Source organism: Ictalurus furcatus, chromosome 8 (assembly GCF_023375685.1).
Source record: "Ictalurus furcatus strain D&B chromosome 8, Billie_1.0, whole genome shotgun sequence".
NCBI lineage: Eukaryota > Metazoa > Chordata > Actinopteri > Siluriformes > Ictaluridae > Ictalurus > Ictalurus furcatus.
The window spans coordinates 16,566,626-16,589,115 of record NC_071262.1 but is presented as its reverse complement, the minus strand read 5'-3'; the positions used below and the strand labels follow the sequence as shown (position 1 = coordinate 16,589,115).

At 43.7% G+C, this 22,490-nt stretch overlaps 1 protein-coding gene across 5 annotated transcripts in view; it reads left to right on the top strand.

Annotated features, from left to right (window-relative positions):
* The window catches only part of atp8a1 (ATPase phospholipid transporting 8A1), a 157,916-nt gene that overhangs the window by 50,708 nt on the left and 84,718 nt on the right, over positions 1-22,490 (top strand). For 3 of the 5 annotated variants that reach the window (XM_053631096.1, XM_053631094.1, XM_053631093.1), the window contains exons 9-15: positions 1,889-2,016; positions 2,533-2,644; positions 4,175-4,340; positions 10,227-10,354; positions 15,644-15,721; positions 15,925-16,013; positions 21,251-21,295. In XM_053631096.1, coding sequence (XP_053487071.1) covers positions 1,889-2,016; positions 2,533-2,644; positions 4,175-4,340; positions 10,227-10,354; positions 15,644-15,721; positions 15,925-16,013; positions 21,251-21,295 — 746 coding nt within the window. The remainder of the gene's footprint in view (positions 1-1,888; positions 2,017-2,532; positions 2,645-4,174; positions 4,341-10,226; positions 10,355-15,643; positions 15,722-15,924; positions 16,014-21,250; positions 21,296-22,490) is intronic. The other 2 variants (XM_053631097.1, XM_053631095.1) reach the window with 1 other exon arrangement.

Here is a 22,490-nt window from a genome sequence, read left to right as displayed (position 1 = left end):
CTTGGATAATGCAAATTATACATATTTTATTTGAAATATTTTATTAGTGTATAGTAAAGTGCTATAACTCATCTGTTTATCTATAAGAGCTTCTAATTAGGACATCTGTTTTCTTTATAATCCATTTTTAAAGTGTATTTTCCATATTTTTTTTATGTCTTTGATGCAATAACAGCTTAAGTATACACTCACCAACCGTTTTATTAGGAACACCTGTGCCACCTGCTCGTTCGCGTAATTATTATCAGCGAATCATTTGATGATCGAATCATGCCGATACAGTCGAAGAGCTTCAGTTAATGTTTACGTCAAACCTCAGAATGGGGGGGGGGGGGAGTGTAATCTCAGTGACTGACTGTGGCATGGTTGTTGGTGCCAGATGGGCTGGTTTGAGTATTTTAGAAACTGATGATCTCCTGGGATTTTCACAAATAACAGTCTCTAGAGGTCACACCGAATGGTGTGAAATGCAACAACATCAACAAAACGTTGGGTGATGTTTTTCCGATCTCCATCTGTCCAGTTCTGGTGGCTCTGTGCAAGCTGTGGTCTGATGTAGATTTCTGATCTTGGCTGATAGCAGTGGAACCCGATGTGGTCATTGTTATTCCTCTTATACCAAAGCAATTTTCCAACTATTGCTATTTTATGTTCACACCTTTCACGTGTTTTGCTTTCTGAGATGCTTTTCTGCTCAGCGCGGTTGTAAAGAGTGGTTATTTGAGTTACTATATCCTTCCTGATAGCATGAGGAACATTCTCTTCTGATGTCTTTCATGAGCAAGGTATTCCTGTGTGCAGAACTGCCACTCGCTGGCTGTTTTTTGTTTTTCGCACCATTCTGTGTAAGCTCTAGAGACTGTTCTGTGTGAGATCAGCAGTTACAGCCCTTCTGGCACCAACAACCAAGTCACTATGATCATGTTTAATGTGTACATTAACTGACGACCTTTATACATTACATTACATTTATTCACTTAGCAGACGCTTTTATCCAAAGCGACTTACAAATGAGAAAAATACAAGCAAAGCGACATATCAAGCAGAGAACAATACAAGTAGTGCTACCATACAAGATCTGTTAATTGAGTTCCAGAAGAAGCAAAGTGTGCAGAGTAGAGGTGTAAGTGCAAATTTTTTATTTTTTAATTTTTTTTATGAGTTGGTTAGGTGTTCACGGAAGAGGTGGGTCTTTAGCTGTTTTTTGAAGATGGTGAGAGATTCTGCGGTCTGGATTGAGGTTGGAAGCTCATTCCACCACTGAGGAACAGTTAGTGTGAAGGGCCTGGAAAGGGATCTTGCGCCACGCTGAGTGGGAACTATTAAACGTCGGTCGCTAATCGATCGCAGATTGCGAGAGGGAACGTAGGCCTTCAGGAGAGAGTTGAGGTAGGGGGGTGCTGTTCCAGACAAGGTCTTGTAGGTGAGCATCAAGGCCTTGAATTTGATGCGGACGGCTACAGGAAGCCAGTGGAGGGAGATGAAGAGGGGTGTGACATGGGTTCTCCTGGGCTGGTTGAAGACGAGGCGCGCTGCAGCATTCTGAATCATCTGAAGGTGTTTGATGGAGCTGGCTGGGAGGCCCGAAAGCAGTGAGTTGCAGTAGTCCAGTTTAGAGATAACAAGAGCCTGGACTAGTATCTGTGTAGCCTGTTCGGTTTATCGGCATGGTTTTCTGTGTTGTTTTGATGCTGCGTGATTGACTGATTTGGATAATCGAGCAGTGAACAGGCATTCGGAATAAATTTGACAGTGCATGTATACGTATATGTCTCAGCATGACGGTGCAAACTCTCGTCATCTTTGACCTTTCACGTTTTGATCATGAATTGATCTATAGAGGATCTTCTTGTGGTGTTGTATCACATTTCTATTGAATCGTTTCCAGGGCCTTCAGGTCACCTCTGAGATAAAGGACATCGACAGTCTGATGCGCCTGTCCGGCCGTATGGAATGCGAGAGCCCCAACAGACACCTGTACGAGTTTGTAGGCAACATCCGTCTGGATGGTCACAGGTGAGAGGGACATGGGGACACAGCTCGAGTGTAGAAAGGGTTCGGGTCAGGGAACAGTATTCATGTAGTCTATTAGATGCACTTGAAATATTGATCAAGCATAGTCAGATTTATTAGAGAAGTAGCTGAAATATTAATGATGGAAATGTCCTCTGCATGTCAAGACATTGTGTTCTGGATGAGTTCCTGAAGACGATCACTGTGCTAAAAGCAAATCGTTTTATTATTGTTAAAGCTAGTTATATATTCATAACTAAAAATATTTCGGTACAGTAGTGGTACCACAACATGGGTTTTTTTTTTTGTTTGTTTGTTTTTGCAGACATTGTGAATAGATTACATAATAATCCATTTTTTGTTGCATAGTTGTGTGGTAAGCTTGGTTTCTTTCCGTATTAGTGTTAAATTTAGACACCCCCCCCAACCCCAACCCCATTTTAATGCTATAGTGTCAGTGCCAGTGACATCCTGTCATCTTGCTGAAGCGTTACTTCAACTCCGTATTTCTTAATCCAGCACAGTGCCACTGGGTCCAGATCAGATCCTCCTGAGAGGAGCGCAGCTCAGAAACACACAGTGGGTCCACGGCATTGTGGTCTACACAGGACACGACACGAAACTCATGCAGGTGAGCCCTTCTCATGTCATCTTCAAACGCATTTGGGTTAAGCACGGTTCTCAACAGAGGATTTTCCTGAAGGAGCGTTTAAACACCTGATGAGTTTGCTGAAATCGGCACAGCATCGGTCTGTCGCAGAGGCAGTCGAGGCTGATAACTGCAGATGCTGATGTATGATGGAGTTCAACACCCTGCTGTGTCGGTCTGTGTGCTTGCAGTGAGAATGCTTTATTACTCCTCATGCTCTGCACAGTGGAAGCTTCAGAGGTTTAATATGTTCTCTTCTTGAAAGCTGAACATACCTACATTTCACATACACTGCCTGGCCAAAAAAAAAAAAGCTGTCACACATGCTAAAATTTCTTTGCACCACCTTTAGCTTTGATTACAGCACACATTTATCACAGCATTGCATTAGTTTCTGGCCGAGATCTTGAGGACGGGAGAGTCGAACCGCTCTGTAAAGTCTTCTCCAACGCATCCCAAACACGGTCAATGGGGTTACGGTCAGGATTCCTCGTGCTCCCTGAACCAGTCTTTCACAATTTGAACCTGATGAATCTCAGCATTGTCGTCCTGGAATATGCCTGTGCTGTCAGGGAAGAAAAAAAATCCATTGACTGGATAACCTGTTCATTCAGTGCATTCAGGTACTCGGCTGACTTCATTTTATTGCCGCATAACGTTGCTGAGCCTAGAACTGACCAATTTGAAGCAACCCCAGATCATAACACTGCCTCCAGAGGCTTGTACAGTAGGTGCTATGCATGATGGGTGCATCGCTTCACGCGCTTCCCTTCTTACCCACATGCACCCGTCGCTCTGGAATAGGGTAAATCTGAACTGATCAGACCATGTGACCTTTTTCCATTGCTCCACAGTCCAATCTTTATGCTCCCTAGCAAATTTTCAGGCCACACAGCTGTTTAGTCCCATTGTGCATGTGGAAATGCTCTTACTTTCACTGTTAAACATAGCCATGAGTTCTAGTCTCGATTTTGTGACTTCACCAAGCGCTTTTAAAGATCTCTGATCATGATCGTTCAAGATTTTGAACATTGTCGTTTTTCCGGCTACATTTTTTCTTCAGAACCTCCTTCCAGGTGTTAATAAAGCGTGGGACAGTTCTTAACCCAATTCCCGGGATTTCAGCAATCTCCTTAGTTGTTTTCTTTGCTTGATGCAGGCTAATTATTTGCCCCTTCTGGAAAACAGTAGCATCTTTTCCACGACATCCGACATGGTTATTTAAGAAATGAGAAGCTACACACTGCACCAGTTAGGGTTAAAAGAATTGTTGCCAGGTGAAACTTAATCACTTCAATAATGATCTAATCATAGGCTTTTAAGTATTTGCTTATTTAAATCCAAACGGCAATATTTTTATTTTTTTTGTCTGTCCAGGCAGTGTATTAATAATATAAATAATTTCTGTGTATTCTGAATTTTTTAAAAATGTTGTTTAGAGAAATTTTCTGTTAAAGCCGATTAATTCATTTCATGCCTTCAGGTCACTAATCACACTGAACCTACTTTCAGAACTCCACACGGCCTCCTCTGAAGCTGTCCAACGTCGAGCGCATCACCAACTTTCAGATCCTGGTGCTGTTCGGCTGCTTGTTGGCCATCTCTCTGGTTTGCTCCATCGGACAAACCATCTGGAAGTATCAGTACGGCAATGACGCCTGGTACATGGACCTCAACTGTAAGCGTCCCGCTCACCGTCCTCTTCATTCTGTTCCGCCCTCCTGTCTCTGTCTGCTCACTCATTTGTTGTTGTTGTTTTATTTTAACCTGCATTAATGTCAGCCTTTCTTTGAGTTTGCTCTGTATATACAAATATGCATTGCTACGCAAGTGAATATTTGTGTGTTTAAAAAAAAAAAAAAAAAAAAAAAGAGGGGAAAACGTTTGTATTTCCCTGTAAGATAAAACTGTTGACATGCATACACATGTGATTGGGATGTGGAAATGGTTGAGTATCACAACGCTGCTGAATAGTTATTTCTTTTTTTCATTCTCTGTTTCCTTTCTAACATTCTGTTTGGTTTGTTTTGTTTTTTCTGTGTTTGTTGTCATTTTTTTTTCTTTAACAGCTCCAGGTAACAACCATTTAAAAGCCCTGGCCATGCGTGAATCAGCCCTCCTTACTAATCCCTAGCTGAGGCTCAGGCTTTGCTGAGCAAACCCAGGCCGTTATGCGCTTGCCCTACTTTGTGAGGGTGATTGCAGAGGACGGCACACACCAGGGATCCAGTTGATAGGTTTATCCCCTCCAGATATGTGACTCTATAGACTTTCCTAGTGCCTGATCTCAGCCATGTTTCCCTCTCCAGCTCCATTCCGGTGACACATTAAGCTCTTTGCAAGTACCTGGCTTAAAGCACCTGCTCACTTTCTTCAACGGTTCCCTCCTTCTTCGTTTATTCGGATATTCACAATGTGTGGTGGCCTGGGAAAAACACTTGAGGTCAAACTTCAAAGACAATTTCTACTTTTATGTAGTTCTGAAATCTTTCAGTTTTCCTGAACTGAAACAAGTTTTCCTTTTGTACACATCTCAAACGTTCAAATTGCATTTAAAGTAGAATTTTAAAGTGAGACGCCCCATCTAACTCGGCATTTATAAGACAACTTATGGGGGGACAAACATTACTGCCAAATTATACGTTTACGCTAGCGAATGCTGACTATCATTTTGATTATCAGTATTAATAATAATAATAATAATAATAATAATAATAAACTTTAATTTATAGAATGCCTTTAAAAGCAACTTCTCAAAGTGCTGTACCCAAAATAAGCAGTACACAGAAAAAATATGAAAAATTACAAACATTAATAATAACATAATAATAATAATACAAATAATAATAAAAATAAAAGTAGACATCAGCAGTCAAATGCAAGTTTAAAAAAGTAAGTCTTAAGTTGAGCTTTAAAAATGCCAAAGGTCTGAGCTTCCCTAAGTTCGAGAGGAAGAGAGTTCTAGAGGGAAGGAGCAGAGACAGAAAAAGCCCCGTCACCTGTAGATTTTAAGCGGGTTTGTGGAACAGTTAACAGATTACACTGTGAGGGGCGCAGTCTGCAATTTGGGGTGTAAGGAATTAGCAAAGCAGATAAATAATGAGTTAAGAGAAGTTATTCAAATTTCCGTCTCAACACCTTTTGATTATCTCTATCTGCACTAATTTCAGTCAGGTCTGTTCTGTTGGCTCAATTCTTTTATTAGGCCATTTAAACATTTTCAAACTTTGTCCGCTGTCATGCGTACAGGGTGTATACAACACGTGCTCTTCTCTTCTCTTCTCAGGAGTATCAGACATTTTGACAGGTGCTGTCTGATCACAAACTGAATTCCACTTTATTATCCCAAAAATGTGATCAAATTGCGAGGAATTCACACCTAACTGGCGAGGTTTTAAGCCTAGTTCACGCTTCACAGACAGACGCAGACCAACGCCAGAAGACACGTTTGTCAGGTTTTGTCAGATCGGCGTGTTAACCCTGTCGCCGTCGGTCACCGTTCGTTTTCACCGACTGAACATGATGTCTGAGCAGTGTGGTCCAACAAACTCTGACCTAATCTGACCTGAGCACGAACCGTTGCCTTGACGATGAGGCAAGGCAGGCGTCCCTGAGAACCCTCTGGAAACACAATCCCGTGTGCTAGGTGCTAGGCATGCTAAATCGTTGTTGTGGGTAAAATGGCAGATTTCTGGACGAATCAAAAAGAAGAGGATAAATCATGCATTGGTGTGTTATTTAGATAAAATATCCTGTTTTGACCCCTGGTGAGGATCATCTACTCTTTTTGGATTGGTTTTAATCGGGTTCATCTGCTAACCCGATGACATTTTCTGTATTCCGTTTCATGAATTAAGAAGCGAAATCGCATCAAATGTTTATAACTTACATTCGCGTAAAAATATTTTGCATAATGTATGATCTAATAATGGTCTTAGATTACCACATGGCCTACCTTAAAGGGATGGTGCACCCAGAAATGAAAATTCTGTCATCAGTTACTCACCGTCATGTCGTTCCAAAACCCGTAAGACTTTCATTCGTCTTCGGAACACAAATGGAGAGATTTTTAATGTAACCAGGGAGATTTCTGTCCTTCCGTTTACAGTCCAGTAACCAAAACTTTCAAGCTCCAAAAAGTTCGTAAAGGCATCGTAAAAGTAATCCATGTGACTCCAGTGGTTTAAGCGCAATTTTATGAAGTGATACAAATGTTCTGTGTGCACAAAAAAGTCTGAGATCTTCTGATATTTTGTAAATAAATTTTAGAATACTCTTTTTGGAGCTTGAAAGTTTTGGTTACTGGACTGTAAACGGAGGGACAGAAATCTACCGGATTTCATTAAATCTCTCCATTTGTGTTCTGAAGACGAACGAAAGTCTTACGGGTTTTGGAACGACATGACGGTGAGTAGTTGATGACAGAATTTTCATTTCTGGGTGCACTATCCCTTTAAGAGGTCTTTCTTGAAGATTTTAAACTGTTTGAGGGGCAAACCGAGCAAAAATTTTAAAGCTCCACACACCCTCTGTCTGCATTTCTCTGCAGAAATTATTAGAAAATAAAGTAAGCGCCCTGTCTCTCACCCGCGACACCCAAGTCTTCACCCACAACCTCTTTCGTTTCACTCTTTGTCTTTCCAGGCGAAGAACAACACGTAAAGACACGAGTAATTGTAAAATTCTTATTGTGGTAAAAGTATCATCCATTTTTACACCAGTCTGACTGTCTGTTGAGAAAAAGTTTGCTGGGGCAGCGTGAGCATGATGTTTGTGTTTTTCCCAACGTTGTAAATCCGACAGCCAGCATGGTGATTGTCCCCGCCAGGCTGTCTCTCTCTGTGCAGCGTGAACTAGGCTTTTTATCTTTAAGTAGACCGACTGTTTTTACCTACTGCTACGGTTGTTAAACTGTCTCCTGACCCGATATGTTTGCAGAACGATGTCTAGACAATAATCTTAAGTAAAAACATTTCCATTGCAGGCCGCCTCACATGCTCTGTCGTCCTTTAATATAGACGTGTGAGCCAGCACTCTCAAGACCTTTAGTAGTCATGATGCAGGATTTCCTGCAAAGTAGACATGCCTGAGGGACAAGCAGTGACCTTTTCTAAATGCCTCGCTCTCCTTTACCCCTCGCTGCTGCTGCTGCTGCTTCTTTGTGCTTCACTGTCTTTTTGTTTTGTTTTGTTTCACTGCTACTGACGGACCTGGGAGAAATTCCCCCAGAACACACGTATTAATGCAGTCATGCTCGAATTGGAATGTTTAAGATGATCCAAATTGAAATGACCGATACATATTTTGTCAGCACTACGGACGGAGAGAATCTCTGCACTCCGTGACCACGGCTCTTGCAAATTGATTAACATGTCACCGCGATCATCACACTTTGTTTCTTTCAGCCTGTATAAGAAAGGTTGTTTATGTCCAGTTCGATCCTGGTTTGTTTTATGACCTACGCCGTTCCCTGCACTTGGAGTGCGCTGCTTCAGGACAGAGTCGCCTTTCAGATTTGCGCCATTGCTTTACGAAGTCTGCTCAATAGTGCAGGCATCATAGATCATGAAGCTATTGTTCAAGGGAACAGTAAGGTCATAATTCAGGCCTCCATCTAGAGATTGATTATATTCCTCTAAAGGAGTGAGACTCGGTCGAATGCTAGTTTTTGTCTCGTATTGAACAAAAAAAGAAGAAGAAGAGAGCGGTGGCATTGATACATTTGATTGAGTCGTGTACTTTCTTTTGCTACAGTCACTTCTTGTGTCAGGAAAAACAACAGGAGACCTGGTGATAGGTTTGCTGCAGGAAACAGTGCATGGGTTCTTTGTTTACTTCTAGAGGAATTCTCTTAAGCAAAGTAGTGAAAATCATGTAGATATTCTCCTTACACTTCCTGTAGAGCGCTTACCTCATGCACCAGCAGTGTTGCTATTATTCATTATAAATTATTCATTTGGCATTTGCCCCCCTGTGATTTTTCTGCCATCAGCCCCGCTCGTGTTCGTCCTAGGTCATCCTCTATGAGACCTGTAATACTTTATGCACAAGGGCCTGAAAGACTCAGTAGCTCTGTTTCTTATGCATTTGCACAACCTGCACCTGCAGTGACACCCCCCTGACCCCCACTACCTCCTCTGTGAAGCACGGAGTGTAAAAATAACTTCGTTTTTTTTGTGTGTGTGTGTAAATGCTTCTGAATTGCTGACTTTGCAGTGGTCTCTTTAAGTTCTCACTGCAACCCCTGGTGCACTGCCGGTTACAGCTGGAAGTACCCTGCTGCATCTGAAGCCTTGGCTGCTCCTCATCATGGAGGATTGCCAATCCCAGCCTTAATCCAATAATCGTAACCTCCTACTGCATTGACGCAGGGCTCTAGGCTGCATGTTCAGCACTCTGAGCATGTTGTGTGGCAGAATAGTACAGAGTGGAAATTGAGTGTTTTATTTATATTTATTTATATTTAAAAGCTTAAAAATGACTTTTTTTCCATTCACTCTACATTTGTCACCTTTAGTAGATCCTCTATCCTGAAGAAGTGATGCTAATTATGTATTTCGATATAATTAAACATCACTTCTAGTTTATCTTCTATTCTGTAGAAGTGATGCTTATGATCTATTGAATTCTGATTCAACCCTGATGTCTCCAGTCTACCTAAATAATCATAAATGACACCACTCTCTTTAAAAAAAAAAAAAAAAAAAAAAAAAAAAAGTAGTTAATTTTTTAATAATTCCCCTCCATTTCCAGGGCGTGTGCTTTGGGCCGAGTCTCTCCTTTGCATCAAATCATCTTGAACTGGTCATGTTGCCTTCCACCCTCTAGCAGTCATCTCTCTCCCGCTGTGTTCAGACTCCATAACAGTAGTCTCCATCATTGGCCACCTCTTGCTTACTGTCCATTCTAAATGTTTATTATTATTATCATTTTTAAATACGCCCTTGGGTAAGGACTCCCTCTCCTATCTGCTCTGATTGAGCAGGATTGGGTTGTATACAGGACAGGTAATGCTCATTAAACTCACGGTTAGTTCACGCGTGAGCCGTGAAGTGCCATGTGTCAATGTAGCGTCGTTTTGTCTCCGTTTTGTTCACGGTGGGATTTGAGATGGGAGAAGTCTCTGTCCTGTCACCCCAGTGCTTTGTGTGGAACTCATTGCTTTGAGTCGTGCTCGTTTCCAAAGACGGCTGCTATGACGCCACCAACTTTGTTTGGAAGCTCAGCTAACTGAATTATGGGGGTACTAATTGAAGGGGATGTAAATCTCATGGTTCGAGGCTGATGGGAGAGGTGTGGAGGGGAGGTAGGGGGTAATCTCAGCTAATGGTACAGCGTTTGGACAACGTTCTGTGGTACATGTGTAACGTTGTGGAAACGATGCCCATTAGATGGGAGTGAGCTTCTGGCATTGTTGATTTTCTTTTCTTTTTTTTTTTTTTACTTTTCCCCTCTACACACATGTCCTATCTATTTAAACTGATTCTGTCTCTTTGTACTGCCCCTCTTTCCTCTCTGCACTTTTTTTTCCCTTTCCTTGTTCTTCCTCTCCGGACTGTGTCAGATGGAGGTGCAGCGAACTTTGGTCTAAACTTCCTCACCTTCATCATCCTCTTCAACAACTTGATTCCCATTAGTCTGCTGGTGACGTTGGAGGTGATCAAGTTTATCCAGGCGTATTTCATCAACTGGGTGAGCATGAGACCCTGAGTGGATTTCACTTAATGAATCAATTGCCTTGATGCTTTTTTTTTTTAGCATGTGTTTGTTTAAAAGTCATGCTGGAACTTCCTGTGTGAGCTTATCCACTGAGAGTAGGACACCCGACTCACTCACAATCCAATCACACACGTGTCCAGAGCTTAACAGCACTATAGAAGGCTCTGTAATCTCAGGTCTGTACGGGACCTTAATTAGAGAATTGGAGTGTGAGCATAGGTCTTAAATCCTCAGCAGGCTTAGTGACCTGCTAACATTTACCTTACTTTTTTTTCCCATCCGTGTGGCTGACACTTCTCCGAAAGAATTTAGAATCCAAGGACTAAGCAGAATAAAATTATTTTGAGATTGCAGCAGGGAGATATATATATATATATATATATATATATGTATATATATATATATATATATGTATATATATATATATATATATATATATATATATATATATATATATATATATATACACATATAATGTGTGTATATGTATGTGTATATATATATATATATATATATATATATATATATATGTGTGTGTGTGTGTGTGTGTGTGTGTGTGTGTGTGTGTATATATATATATCCTCAACCGCTAATCTGTTATCGGGTTGCAGGGGCAGCAGCTCCAGCAGGGGACCCCAAACTTCCCCATCCCGAGCCACATTAACCAGCACTGACTGGGGGATCCCGAGGCGTTCCCAGGCCAGTGTGGAGATATAATCTCTCCATCTAGTCCTGGGTCTTCCCCAAGGTCTCCTCCCAGCTGGTTGTGCCTGGAACACCTCCCTAGGGAGGCACCCAGGGGGCATCCTTACCAGGTGCCTGAACCACCTCAACTGGTTTGAACCACCTCAACACCTTTCAACGCAAAGGAGCAGCGGCTCTACTCTGAGTTCCTCTCGGATAGCCAAGCTTCTCACCCTATCTCTAAGGGAGAAACCAGCCACCCTCCTGAGAAAACCCATTTTGGCCGCTTGTACCCGCGATCTAGTTCTCTCGGTCACTACCCAGCCTTCATGACCATAGGTGAGGGTAGGAACAAAAATTGCCTGGTAGATCGAGAGCTTTGCCTTCCGACTCAGCTCTCTTTTCGTCACAACGGTGCGGTAAAGCGATTGCAATACCACTCCCGCTGCTCCGATTCTCCGGCCAATCTCACGCTCCAATGTCCCCTCACTCGTGAACAAGACCCCGAGGTACTTGAACTCCTTCACTTGGGTTAAGTACTCATTCCCTACCCGGAGTAGGCACTCCATCGGTTTCCTGCTGAGAACCATGGCCTCAGATTTAGAGGTGCTAATCCTCATCCCAGCCGCTTCACACTCGGCTGCGAACCGATCCAGTGAGTGCTGAAGGTCACGGACCGATGATGCCATCAGGACCACATCATCTGCGAAAAGCAGCAATGAGAACATCAGGCCACCAAACCACAACCCCTCCCCACCATGACTACGCCTTGATATCCTGTCCATGAATATCACAAACAGAATTGGTGACAAAGTGCAGCCCTGGCGGAGACCAACCCCCACCTGGAACGAGTCCGACTTTTTGCCGAGAATCCGGACACAGCTCTCGCTTTGGGCGTACAGCGATTGGATAGCCCTAAGAAGGGAACCCCTCACCCCATACTCCCTCAGCACCTCCAGTGCTGAGGTAAACAGTAAACCCCTGGGAACCCGGTCATACGCCTTCTCCAGATCTACAAAACACAAGTAGACCGGATGGGCATACTCCCAGGCCCCCTCCAAGATCCTTGCGAGAATAAAGAGCTGGTCCGTTGTTCCACGACCAGGACGGAATTCGCATGGTTCCTCTTCAATTCGAGGTTCGACTATTGGCCGAACCCTCCGTTCCAGCACCTTGGAGTAGACTTTACCAGGGAGGCTGAGAAGTGTGATACCCCTATAATTGGCACACACTCTCTGGTCCCCCTTTTTGAACAGGGGAAACACCACCCCGGTCTGCCACACCTTGGGCACTGTCCCCGACTTCCACGCAATGTTACAGAGGCGTGTCATCCAAGACATCCCCTCCACACCCAGAGCTTTCAGCATTTCTTGGACAGACCTAATCAATCCGCAGGGCTTTGCCACTGTGTACTTGTTTGACTACCTCAGTGACCTCCACCAGGGAAATTGATGATGATCCCCCATCAGCCTCCACCTCTGCCTCTACCATAGAGAGCGTGTTAGTCAGATTCAGGAGTTCCTCGAAGTGTTCCTTCCACCGTGCAATTACCTCCTCAGTTGAGGTCAACAGCGTCCCATCCTTACTGTACACAGCTTGGATGGTTCCCCATTTCCCCTTCCTGAGGTGGCGGATGGTTTTCCAGAAACACCTTGGTGCCGACCGAAAGTCCTTCTCCATGTCCACTCCGAACTTCTCCCACACCTGCGGATTTGCCTCTTTCACGGCAGAGGCTGCAGCCCTTCGGGCTTGTCGGTACCTTGCAACTGCCTCCGGAGCCCTCCGGGATAACACATCCCGGAAGGCCTCCTTCTTCAGTCGGACGGCTTCCCTGACCACCGGTGTCCACCACGATGTTCGAGAGTTACCGCCCCTTGAGGCACATAAGACCTTGAGACCACAGCTCACCACCGCAGCTTCAACAATGGAGGCTTTGAACATTGCCTACTCAGGCTCAATGCCCCCAACCTCCACAGGGATGCCAGAAAAACTCTGCCACAGGTGTAAGTTGAAGATCTCATGGACAGAGGTCCTCCTCCAGATGTTCCCAGTTCACCCACACTACCCGTTTGGGCTTACCCGGTCTGTCCAGAGTCTTCCCCCACCCCTTAACCCAACTCACCACCAGATGGTAATCAGTTGACAGCTCTGCCCCTCTCTTCACCCAAGTGTCCAGAACATGCAGCCTCAGATCAGATGATACGTTTACATAATCGATCATCGACCTTCGGCCTAGGGTGCTCTGGTACTATGTGCAATTATGAACCTCCTTATGTTCGAACATGATATTCGTTATAGACAGTCCATGACTAGCACAGAAGTCCAACAACAAACGCCCACTCGGGTTTAGATCAGGGAGGCTGTTCCTCCTAATCACGCCTCTCCAGGTATCTCCATCATTGCCCACGTGCGCGTTGAAGTCTCCCAGTAGAACTATGGAGTCCCCTACTGGTGCCCCATACAGGACTCCGTTCAGGGTCTCCAAGAAGGCCGAGTACTCTGAACTGGTGTTCGGTTCATATGCACAGACAACAGTAAGAGTTTTCCCCCCACAACCCGTAGGCGTAAGGAGGCGACCCTTTCGTCCACCGGGGTAAACTCCAACGTAACCACGCACAACCGGGGACTTGTGAATATCCCTACACCCACCCAGCGTCTCACACCCTGGTCAACTCCAGAGTAGAATAGAGTCCATCCCCTATCCAGGAGTACGGTTCCAGAACCGAGACGTAGAGGTAAGCCCCACCAGATCTAACTGGTATCGCTCCACCTCCCGCACAAGTTCCACTTCCTTCCCCCACAGAGAGGTGACGTTCCACATCCCCAGAGCCAGCCTCTACCGCCCGAGTCTGGTCTGTCGTGGCCCCTGACCTTCACTGCCACCCGTGTAGCAGCGCACCCGACCCCCACGGTTCACCCCATGAGTGGTGGGCCCATAGGATGGAGAGGGGGGTGCCATGTTGCTTTTTCGGGCTTTGGCCGGCTGGGCTCTGTGGCAAACCCAGCCACCAGGCGCTCGCAGTCGGGCCCTCCCTCTGGGCCTGGCTCCAGACGGGGGCCCCGGGCTTCCTCCGGGCAGGGTAACTCCTCCTCTCTTTGCTTTCTTCATGAAGGGTTTCTTCACAAGGGTTGAGTGTTCAATTCCTGTCTCCGCCCTGTATGCATGGACCTTGCATGTTCTCCCCATGCTTTGGGGGTTTCCTCCAGGTACTCCCCCAGTCCAAGGACATGCGTTGCAATGCCAGTTCCTAATTGTCTGTGGTGTTAGTGAGTGGGTGTCCATCCCTCCCTCCCCTGTCCAGGGTGTCCCACCGCCTCGTGCCCCGAGTTCCCTGGGATAGGCTCCAGGCTCCCGCAGTACAGAAAATGGATAGATGGACATAGAACAGCTCTGTACATTGGTCACAAGTATAATAATACTCGTTATACCACAGTACTGTTAATTCTCAAATCTGATTGGTTAGCAGCTCTGACAGTTGGTTGGTTGTAATTCATGTGTAATTATATGCCCAGTGTAATACATTATTGTTTCTGTAATAACTAATTTTACAGGGCCTTGGAACATGAAATCTTGAGTTTGATTTCACTCTATAGCACTCATTCCGGATATGGCACAATTTTGGATGCAAGCTGCCTGTCAAGAGCAATGCCATATGCATATCATATGCCCCCTTTTCTAAAACTGGGACATCCTGTGGGCTTGGAAACGTCATAAGTATGCCCATAAGAGAATCGAAGCCCGTGGTGCACCATCAGGCACATAGCAATATTAAGAGACAGGTTGAGTTTAGTGTTTTCACTGAAGCGCTACATCGCCAGTGTTTCTTGTTAAATTTCCCACTTCTGATCCACACACTTCCCAATCTCCAGGGCTGCTTAAAAAAGCCTCAGAAACTAAATGTGGAGCATTATCAAAATAACCCATTTACACTGTCCAGTTGACAAAATTGGATTCGGCTGTGACACACAGCAGCGTCTGTGTGACCATGAGACTGAACTGGTCTCACCTGGTGCATTCAGTGGCGTGTATTGTGTTACTAATCTCCATATGATGCATTCAAAATGAAGCGTGGATTGTTGGAAACTTGCCGTACATAGCAAAAAGAGCAGATCCACCAGAGGGACATTATGCCGAACCAGGAGAGAACTCCACTACGCTCATTCACTACGAAATTTAAACTGGATATTTTAGGTTTTCGAGTCTGTGGTTGTACCTGTGGAGGCTGTTTCAGTGCAGTTCAGTGATGTATGTTACCATGCAGGTTAAGATCTAGTCTTTTCTTTTAAGTGGAACATGTACTGAGGTGTATTCTGTTACTATTCGTGATGTTACTCCTCTACAAAAGTCATGTAATAGGTACTCCAATACATGGCCCATACTACAGAGTGTCCCAGAAGTCTCCATGCATAGGGGACTACGTTTGTGGGTGTTCACTTCTCAGTTGCTTTTAGGACACCCTGTATTTAATTATGTAGTCCATAGTATGCCGTAAGCAAAAGATTAATCTACATTAGTCTGCATTTGTGGTACAAAAAGACCTCAGTGTGAGTCTCATTCTGTTAAATGCTTCGTTTTAGGACACGGACATGCTGTATGAAGTTAACAACACTCCGGCTATGGCTCGAACATCCAACCTGAATGAAGAGCTGGGCCAGGTACTACATGAGTACACACACACATGAAAAATAACAGTACAGTCATCATTTAAGAACACTAATGGCTTCTTTTTTTTCCTTTTATTTTTATATATATATATATATATATATATATATATATATATATATATATATATATATATATATATATATATACATATAAAATATAATATATTTTATTGTCAATCCCTATTTATCTGCAGGTGAAGTATATCTTTTCAGACAAAACTGGAACACTGACCTGCAATGTGATGCAGTTTAAGAAGTGTACCATTGCTGGAGTGGCCTATGGGTGAGACTGCTTCCATCTCTCACATACCTGTACATATTTAGGCACACACATGCACACCTTGCACAATGCTTATTTTATTATCAGTAAGGAGTGTGTATGATGCTTGTTCTGCCTCCCTGCATAGAGTGTACAGTATGCTATAAATAACACCCACAGGTCCCTTTACTCAGATGGCTTACAGTCCTTTGTTTAGCTTCGGACTTTATTTTCCCAGAGCAGCTTCTGCTGTCCTGATCTATTTTTGGTTACAGAGGGCGGTGTTAGATGTGCTGCATTAGACACTGTTGTATTGCTGTGTGTGATGGGGGGAAAAAAAGTTGTTAGAGGTGACATCGGCAGCTGCGCATTCATGTGTGTACAGTATATGACAGTGCTGCTGTGTGTGTGTGATAAAATGTTCATCATCACACAGCATGAGACAGATAAGAGCTCAAGTCGTACAGTCGCTGTTATTTTTCTGTGATCATCTCAGTTGATTTGTCTCAGAGATGAGATTATTATAAGCTCTGGATGATCACCACAGAAAGGCCAGGGGTTTTTGGTTTATTGGATTTGAGCAACGCTCTTATTAAGCTGCCTTTAATAAGTTTGGCAACAGTACTTAACTAAATATATGTATTACACGTACTATATAGCAGGTAAGTACGTGGTTTCGGACGCAGCTGTGCTCTCTTGTTTGCCGTAAAACGGTTGAGCACTGCCGTGTGTACATGTCCTCTCGCAAAATGCGGTGAAAACTCCCACACAATGTTAATAGTGTGATTAAGGTGTTTAAATGTCTGTAACGCACGTCGATAATGCGAGTAAAACAGAAGTATGACTTTAGCCGGATTATGGTCATCAATAATCACTGTTTAAATGGTACTGTCTTAATCGGATTAATATCGGATTATTGTTGTCCATGTACAGTATCTCACAAAAGTGAGCACACCTCTAAGTGAAAATGTCCAAATTGGGCCCAAAGTGTCAATATTTTGTGTGGCCACCATTATTTTCCAGCACTGCCTTAACCCTCTTGGGCATGGAGTTCACCAGAGCTTCACAGGTTGCCACTGGAGTCCTCTTCCACTCCTCCATGATGACATCACGGAGCTGGTGGATGTTAGAGACCTTGTGCTCCTCCACCTTTCGTTTGAGGATGCCCCACAGATGCTCAATAGGGTTTAGGTCTGGAGACATCCTTGGCCAGTCCATCACCTTCACCCTCAGCTCTTTTCACAAGGCAGTGGTTGTCTTGGAGGTGTGTTTGGGGTCGTTATCATGCTGGAATACTACATACTGATCATGCTCTGCTTCAGTATGTAACAGTACATGTTGGCATTCATGGTTCCCTCAATGAACTGTAGCTCCCCAGTGCCGGCAGCACTCATGCAGCCCCAGTCCATGACACTCCCACCACCATGCTTGACTGTAGGCAAGACACACTTGTCTTTGTACTCCTCACCTGCTTGCCACCTGGCCACACACGCTTGACACCATCTGAACCAAATAAGTTTATCTTGGTCTCATCAGACCACAGGACATGGTTCGAGTAATCTATGTCCTTAGTCTGCTTGTCTTCAGCAAACTGTTTGCGGGCTTTCTTGTGCATCATCTTTAGAAGAGGCTTCTTTCTGGGACGACAGCCATGCAAACCAATTTGATGCAGTGTGCGGCGTATGGTCTGAGCACTGACAGGCTGACCCCTTACCCCTTCAACCTCTCCAGCAATGCTGGCAGCACTCATATGTCTATTTCCCAAAGACAACCTCTGGAGATGACGCTGAGCACGTGCACTCAACTTCTTTGGTCAACCATGGCGAGGCCTGTTCTGAGTGGAACCTGTATTGTTAAACCACTGTATGGTCTTGCCCACCGTGCTGCAGCTCAGTGTCAGGGTCTTGGCAATCTTCTTATAGCCTAGGCCATCTTTATGTAGAACAACAATTATTTTTTCAGACCCTCAGAGAGTTGAACTTTCAGTGACCAGTATGAGGGAGTGTGAGAGCAATGACACCAAATTTAACACACCTGCTCCCCATTCACACCTGAGACCTTGTAACACTAACAAGTCACGTGACACCGGGGAGGGAAAATGGCTAATTGGGCCCAATTTGGACATTTTCACTTAGGGGTGTACTCACTTGTGTTGCCAGCGGTTTAGACATTAATGGCTGTGTTTTGAGTTAGTTTGAGGGGACAGCAAATTTACAGTCTTACACAAGCTGTACACTCACTACTTTACATTGTAGCAAAGTGTCATTTCTTCAGTGTTGTCACATGAAAAGTTATAATCAAATATTTACAAAAATGTGAGGGGTGTACTCACTTTTGTGAGATACTGTAAATGTACTGCATGATTTCAATACATTCTTCTTTTGTCAAAGACATTCTTAAATGCTACCTGGGGGGTGGGGGGGGTGGGGTTGGGACTCTCAGCATCCACATCCACTCAGTTCTGACCTTTCAGACATGCAGAATGGCTCAGCTGTAACAGCCTCACTCATGCCCTTTTCCGCTATCTGCATGTGTGTGTGAGTGTGAGTTTATGTAAATTTTTTATAGCTATTCTTCCTACAGCTTAATCTTTAATGTGTCTATTTCCAGTGCTCGTAGGCTGAACAGTCAGGTGGTGTATTAGAAGGCTTGTTCCTTCTTCCTCAGAAATATTGATACTTCCCTGTTTTTTTGGGTTTTTTTATCTGCTTCAAATAAGCAAGGCTGCTTTTGAAGCTTAGGCCCTGGTTAAACTAGTGTGTTTTCGTTTTAAAATGAAAACGATCCTTGTCCACTCTGGCGTTTCCGCTATGTTTCAGAAATGATCTCTGTCCACACTACACGACCGAATACGCATGGCACATGACCATTTGTGCACACTGGGCATGCACGTACAAGTGTAAACAGGAAGTTGGGTGCTAGTCACTGGCAGGCACAACAAACCAGTGTTCCATGTAGGGCTTACGTCGGTTGAAATGAGATTTGTTGCGGATTGCTCTAATCATTGCTTGCCTCTTGTGCATGTAGGCAGCTGCAGTATTATAAAATACAGAATGTAACTGCACAATGGCTGCGAAGAATGACAGCGAAGTTTGCGGTTCAGTCTCCGTGTTGTTGTGTATACGATCAAAGTAGTGTAATGGTCATATGGTAGTGGCTTGATAAATCAGGGAAGGATATGCAATGATCCAATCAGGAGTCGAATCTGGGCAGCCGCGCCTTCGTTTTCAAAAGTCTTCATTTTGGTCTGTTTACACTGAAACACCAGCCCGGAGTTTTCAAACTACAACGGGCTCTACGGCGTTTCCAAAAGTCTCCCCGGAGCAGTGTAGACGACAGGCGTAACCGTAGCAAAAGTTATGCGTTTTAAAACAAAAAACACACTAGTGTAAACTGGGCCTTAGTTTCTCTGAGAGCTACCTCCTGCCACGCCCCAGTCCCTCCCATTGACCCTTCCTGAGCACTTCAAGCCGGGTAATAGCAGGTTCATTTCTTAAGCCTGTTATCTTTGTTTTTATTATGAGAAAGATCGTGAGAGAATGAGAGAAAGAAAGAGAGAGAACAAATAAGAAAAGTAATGAATGAAGACATGAAGAGTGGCCTAGATTTATTTTTTTTTTTTCCCCCTGAAGATAAAAACATGAAGACTGGTTAATTAGCGGAAACATGAGCTGGTGTGAATATGGGCATCTTACCCGGGAACCCAGGGGATTGTGTGTCCAGGCTTCACGGGATAATCCGTCTAGTGCTTTTATTGGAATCAAGGATTTTTAAGCATCGCTTTGCACATTTAGAGTGAGTTTAAACAAACCGCTGGGATTACACAAGTCCAGTCAGCCTCACAACACAGCAGTGCTATATAATACATCGCTCAGAATATTGAAGAGCGTCAACAGTTAAGCAAAAGAGTCACTGCTATATATCTTCATCCTATTCCTGACTCTAATGTTGTGGTGTGCCCTCTTGACATTGTGTGTTTAACCACACTGACTGCTTATACAACCCCAACAGAACATGCGATGTGTTAAATCACACACACACACACACACACACACACACACACACACAAACTTGTTCCCACACATGGCTCATTCTGTAGAGCAGTAACTAATGAAGAAAATCCCTATGGTTGCAAATGTTAATTAATTTGACAACATTTGTCATGCGAGGCTCCGAATATTCTGGCTTTCGGTGGAAGTTCACGAGTTCGAATCGCAACAGTGCCACAGCCATCCATGCCAGGAGTCCTGGATAACGAGCTCTGTTCTCTGGGTGAGAGAGGTGGCCGCTAAGCTCGTCCGGAAGCTTGGGTACGTGCTCGAGGTCAGTTAGTGCTCTCGCCAGGCTTCTACACGTGTGCAGCAGTGTGAATGCATGTCTCAGGGAAGCCCTTGCTCTGTGCACAGTTTGGGTGAGTCTGTGCCAATGATGGATGATGATGCTTTTCCACTCACCACGGTTGTAAAGAGTGGTTATCTGAGTTACTTTCCTGTCAGCTCAAACCACTAGCCATTCTCCTCTGGCCAATCTACTTTATTTTAAAAAACATTTTTATTTGAATTTTCTGTCTAAAATCTAGAGACTGTTTTGTGGGAAAATCTCAGGAGATAAGCAGTTTCTGTTTGGCACCAACAAGCATGCCAGAGTCGCATTTTTCAAGGGTTTGATGTTTGATGTAAACATAAACTGAAGCTCTTAACCTGCATCTACATGAATTTATGCATTGAGCTGCTGCGCCATGATTGGCTGATTTGGATAATTGCATGAATGAGTGCGTGGCCAGCGAGTGTACATTTTTTTTTAAAAATCATGTTTTGGTGAAAGCCAGAAGTGAACAGGGATTTATTCTTATTTCTCTGGTTGTTGAATGAGGGGGGGAAACCCTCGTGCCTACAAAGCCTACTTGTCCCCTAGATGTTAAAAACTCCATGTTTATGTAACATGTTTACTTGTGTTTTTTGTGTGTGTGTTGCTAGAGATCCAGAATGACAAGTTTTTCTGAACCTTTGCTGTCTTTATGTACACTATTTAACAAAAAGCCAGGTTTACTCAACATTTCCACTGGTGCCAATTAAGATAAAATCCTAACTCATCATTTCCCCCCTGATCTACCAGTAGTAACTGTGTTTGTACAAGTATTAGAATTGCTTTGTACCTGTTGTTGTTGTTGTTGTTGTTGTTGTTGTGCAGTATAGGATTGCAAGTGCTGGCAGGAATGCTCAGTGACCCAGTGTCTAACTGTTTTCTACTTCACCCAACAGTCACAGGTCTGAAATGGAGGATGGTAGTTTTGCAGAGGAGGAATGGTAAGCTCTGTGTTGCATGACCCTGTGCTGCTTCTTCTTCTGTCGTGGAGTAACAGTGGTTTGCAGTGGCATGGTGTCGATTAAAATGTGATCCATAATGATTATTATTTGATAATTTACAATATAGCTTTAAGGTTTTAAGGTTCTCTGTGCCGTAGAAAAGGTCTGGGTTGTTTGGTGATTGTCTTGTGTTTTTGTCCTATGTTTATGCTAGTGCCTACCACACGGTCTCAAAAGTGTCAATAAGATTTTCAAACCTTTGCACACATCTGTTCTGGGTCCTGGAACTGAAAATATCTTTCCCCTAATGAGTAGGAAATCATTTGGTGTAAGTGATGAAAGCACTTTTTCCACTCCAGGCTTGCCTGTAGGGCTCATCTCCGTTTAGACCGAAGTCATCCTGAGGCAGATTTCTTCTGTCATTATTATGGGAAACGATTGAAGAGCTACAGGGAGCGAACTGAAAGCTTTTCATTTGGACATTTTTTATTTTTTTCGATGTTGTACACAATTCATTAGTCATTGGTAAGAGTTGAAGTATTTGCATCTGAACCTCACATTAGGAGTTATCAGATGCGTTTCTCTAATAAGCACACAAGAATGAAGAACCTTGTCTATATCTCATTTCTGCTCTTGCAGTTTGGAAAATAAACTCGAAATCCTCTTTGCATCTGAAATATGTATTCAAACTGTGGGGTCCAGGTGAGGGGAGCGATAAATAAGTCATTTATGTTATAAATATTTAAAAGACTGTAACAGACCTGCCAACCTTTACGCAAGTTTGAGTAGGAGCTCTGCATTTTAACGGCGGAGTACCCTGGAACATCATCCAAAATATGGCAAAAGAGCTGCGTTTTTTCCCCCAGAGTGAAGGGAAAAAAAAGAAAAAGCAGATGAGCCAAGCTGCGTAGGTGATTTCAACTCTTTTGCTGCGCCCCAATTCGCCTACTTATACCATGCACTAAAAGTTTGTAGTCTTTTTATGAAAAAAAATGTACATACTTTTGAGTGTGTACCAGAAGACTATGCAAGTACTGGGACGTACTAACATGTCATGTGACGGAAGAGAACGTCATTGCCTAGTTACGCACACCGTCACCGTAAACAAGCAAAGCTTTTCTTCATTCATGATTCCTAATATATTTTATACTATATCATTTAATTTTAAATTCCCTAGATTTAATTTTTTCATGTT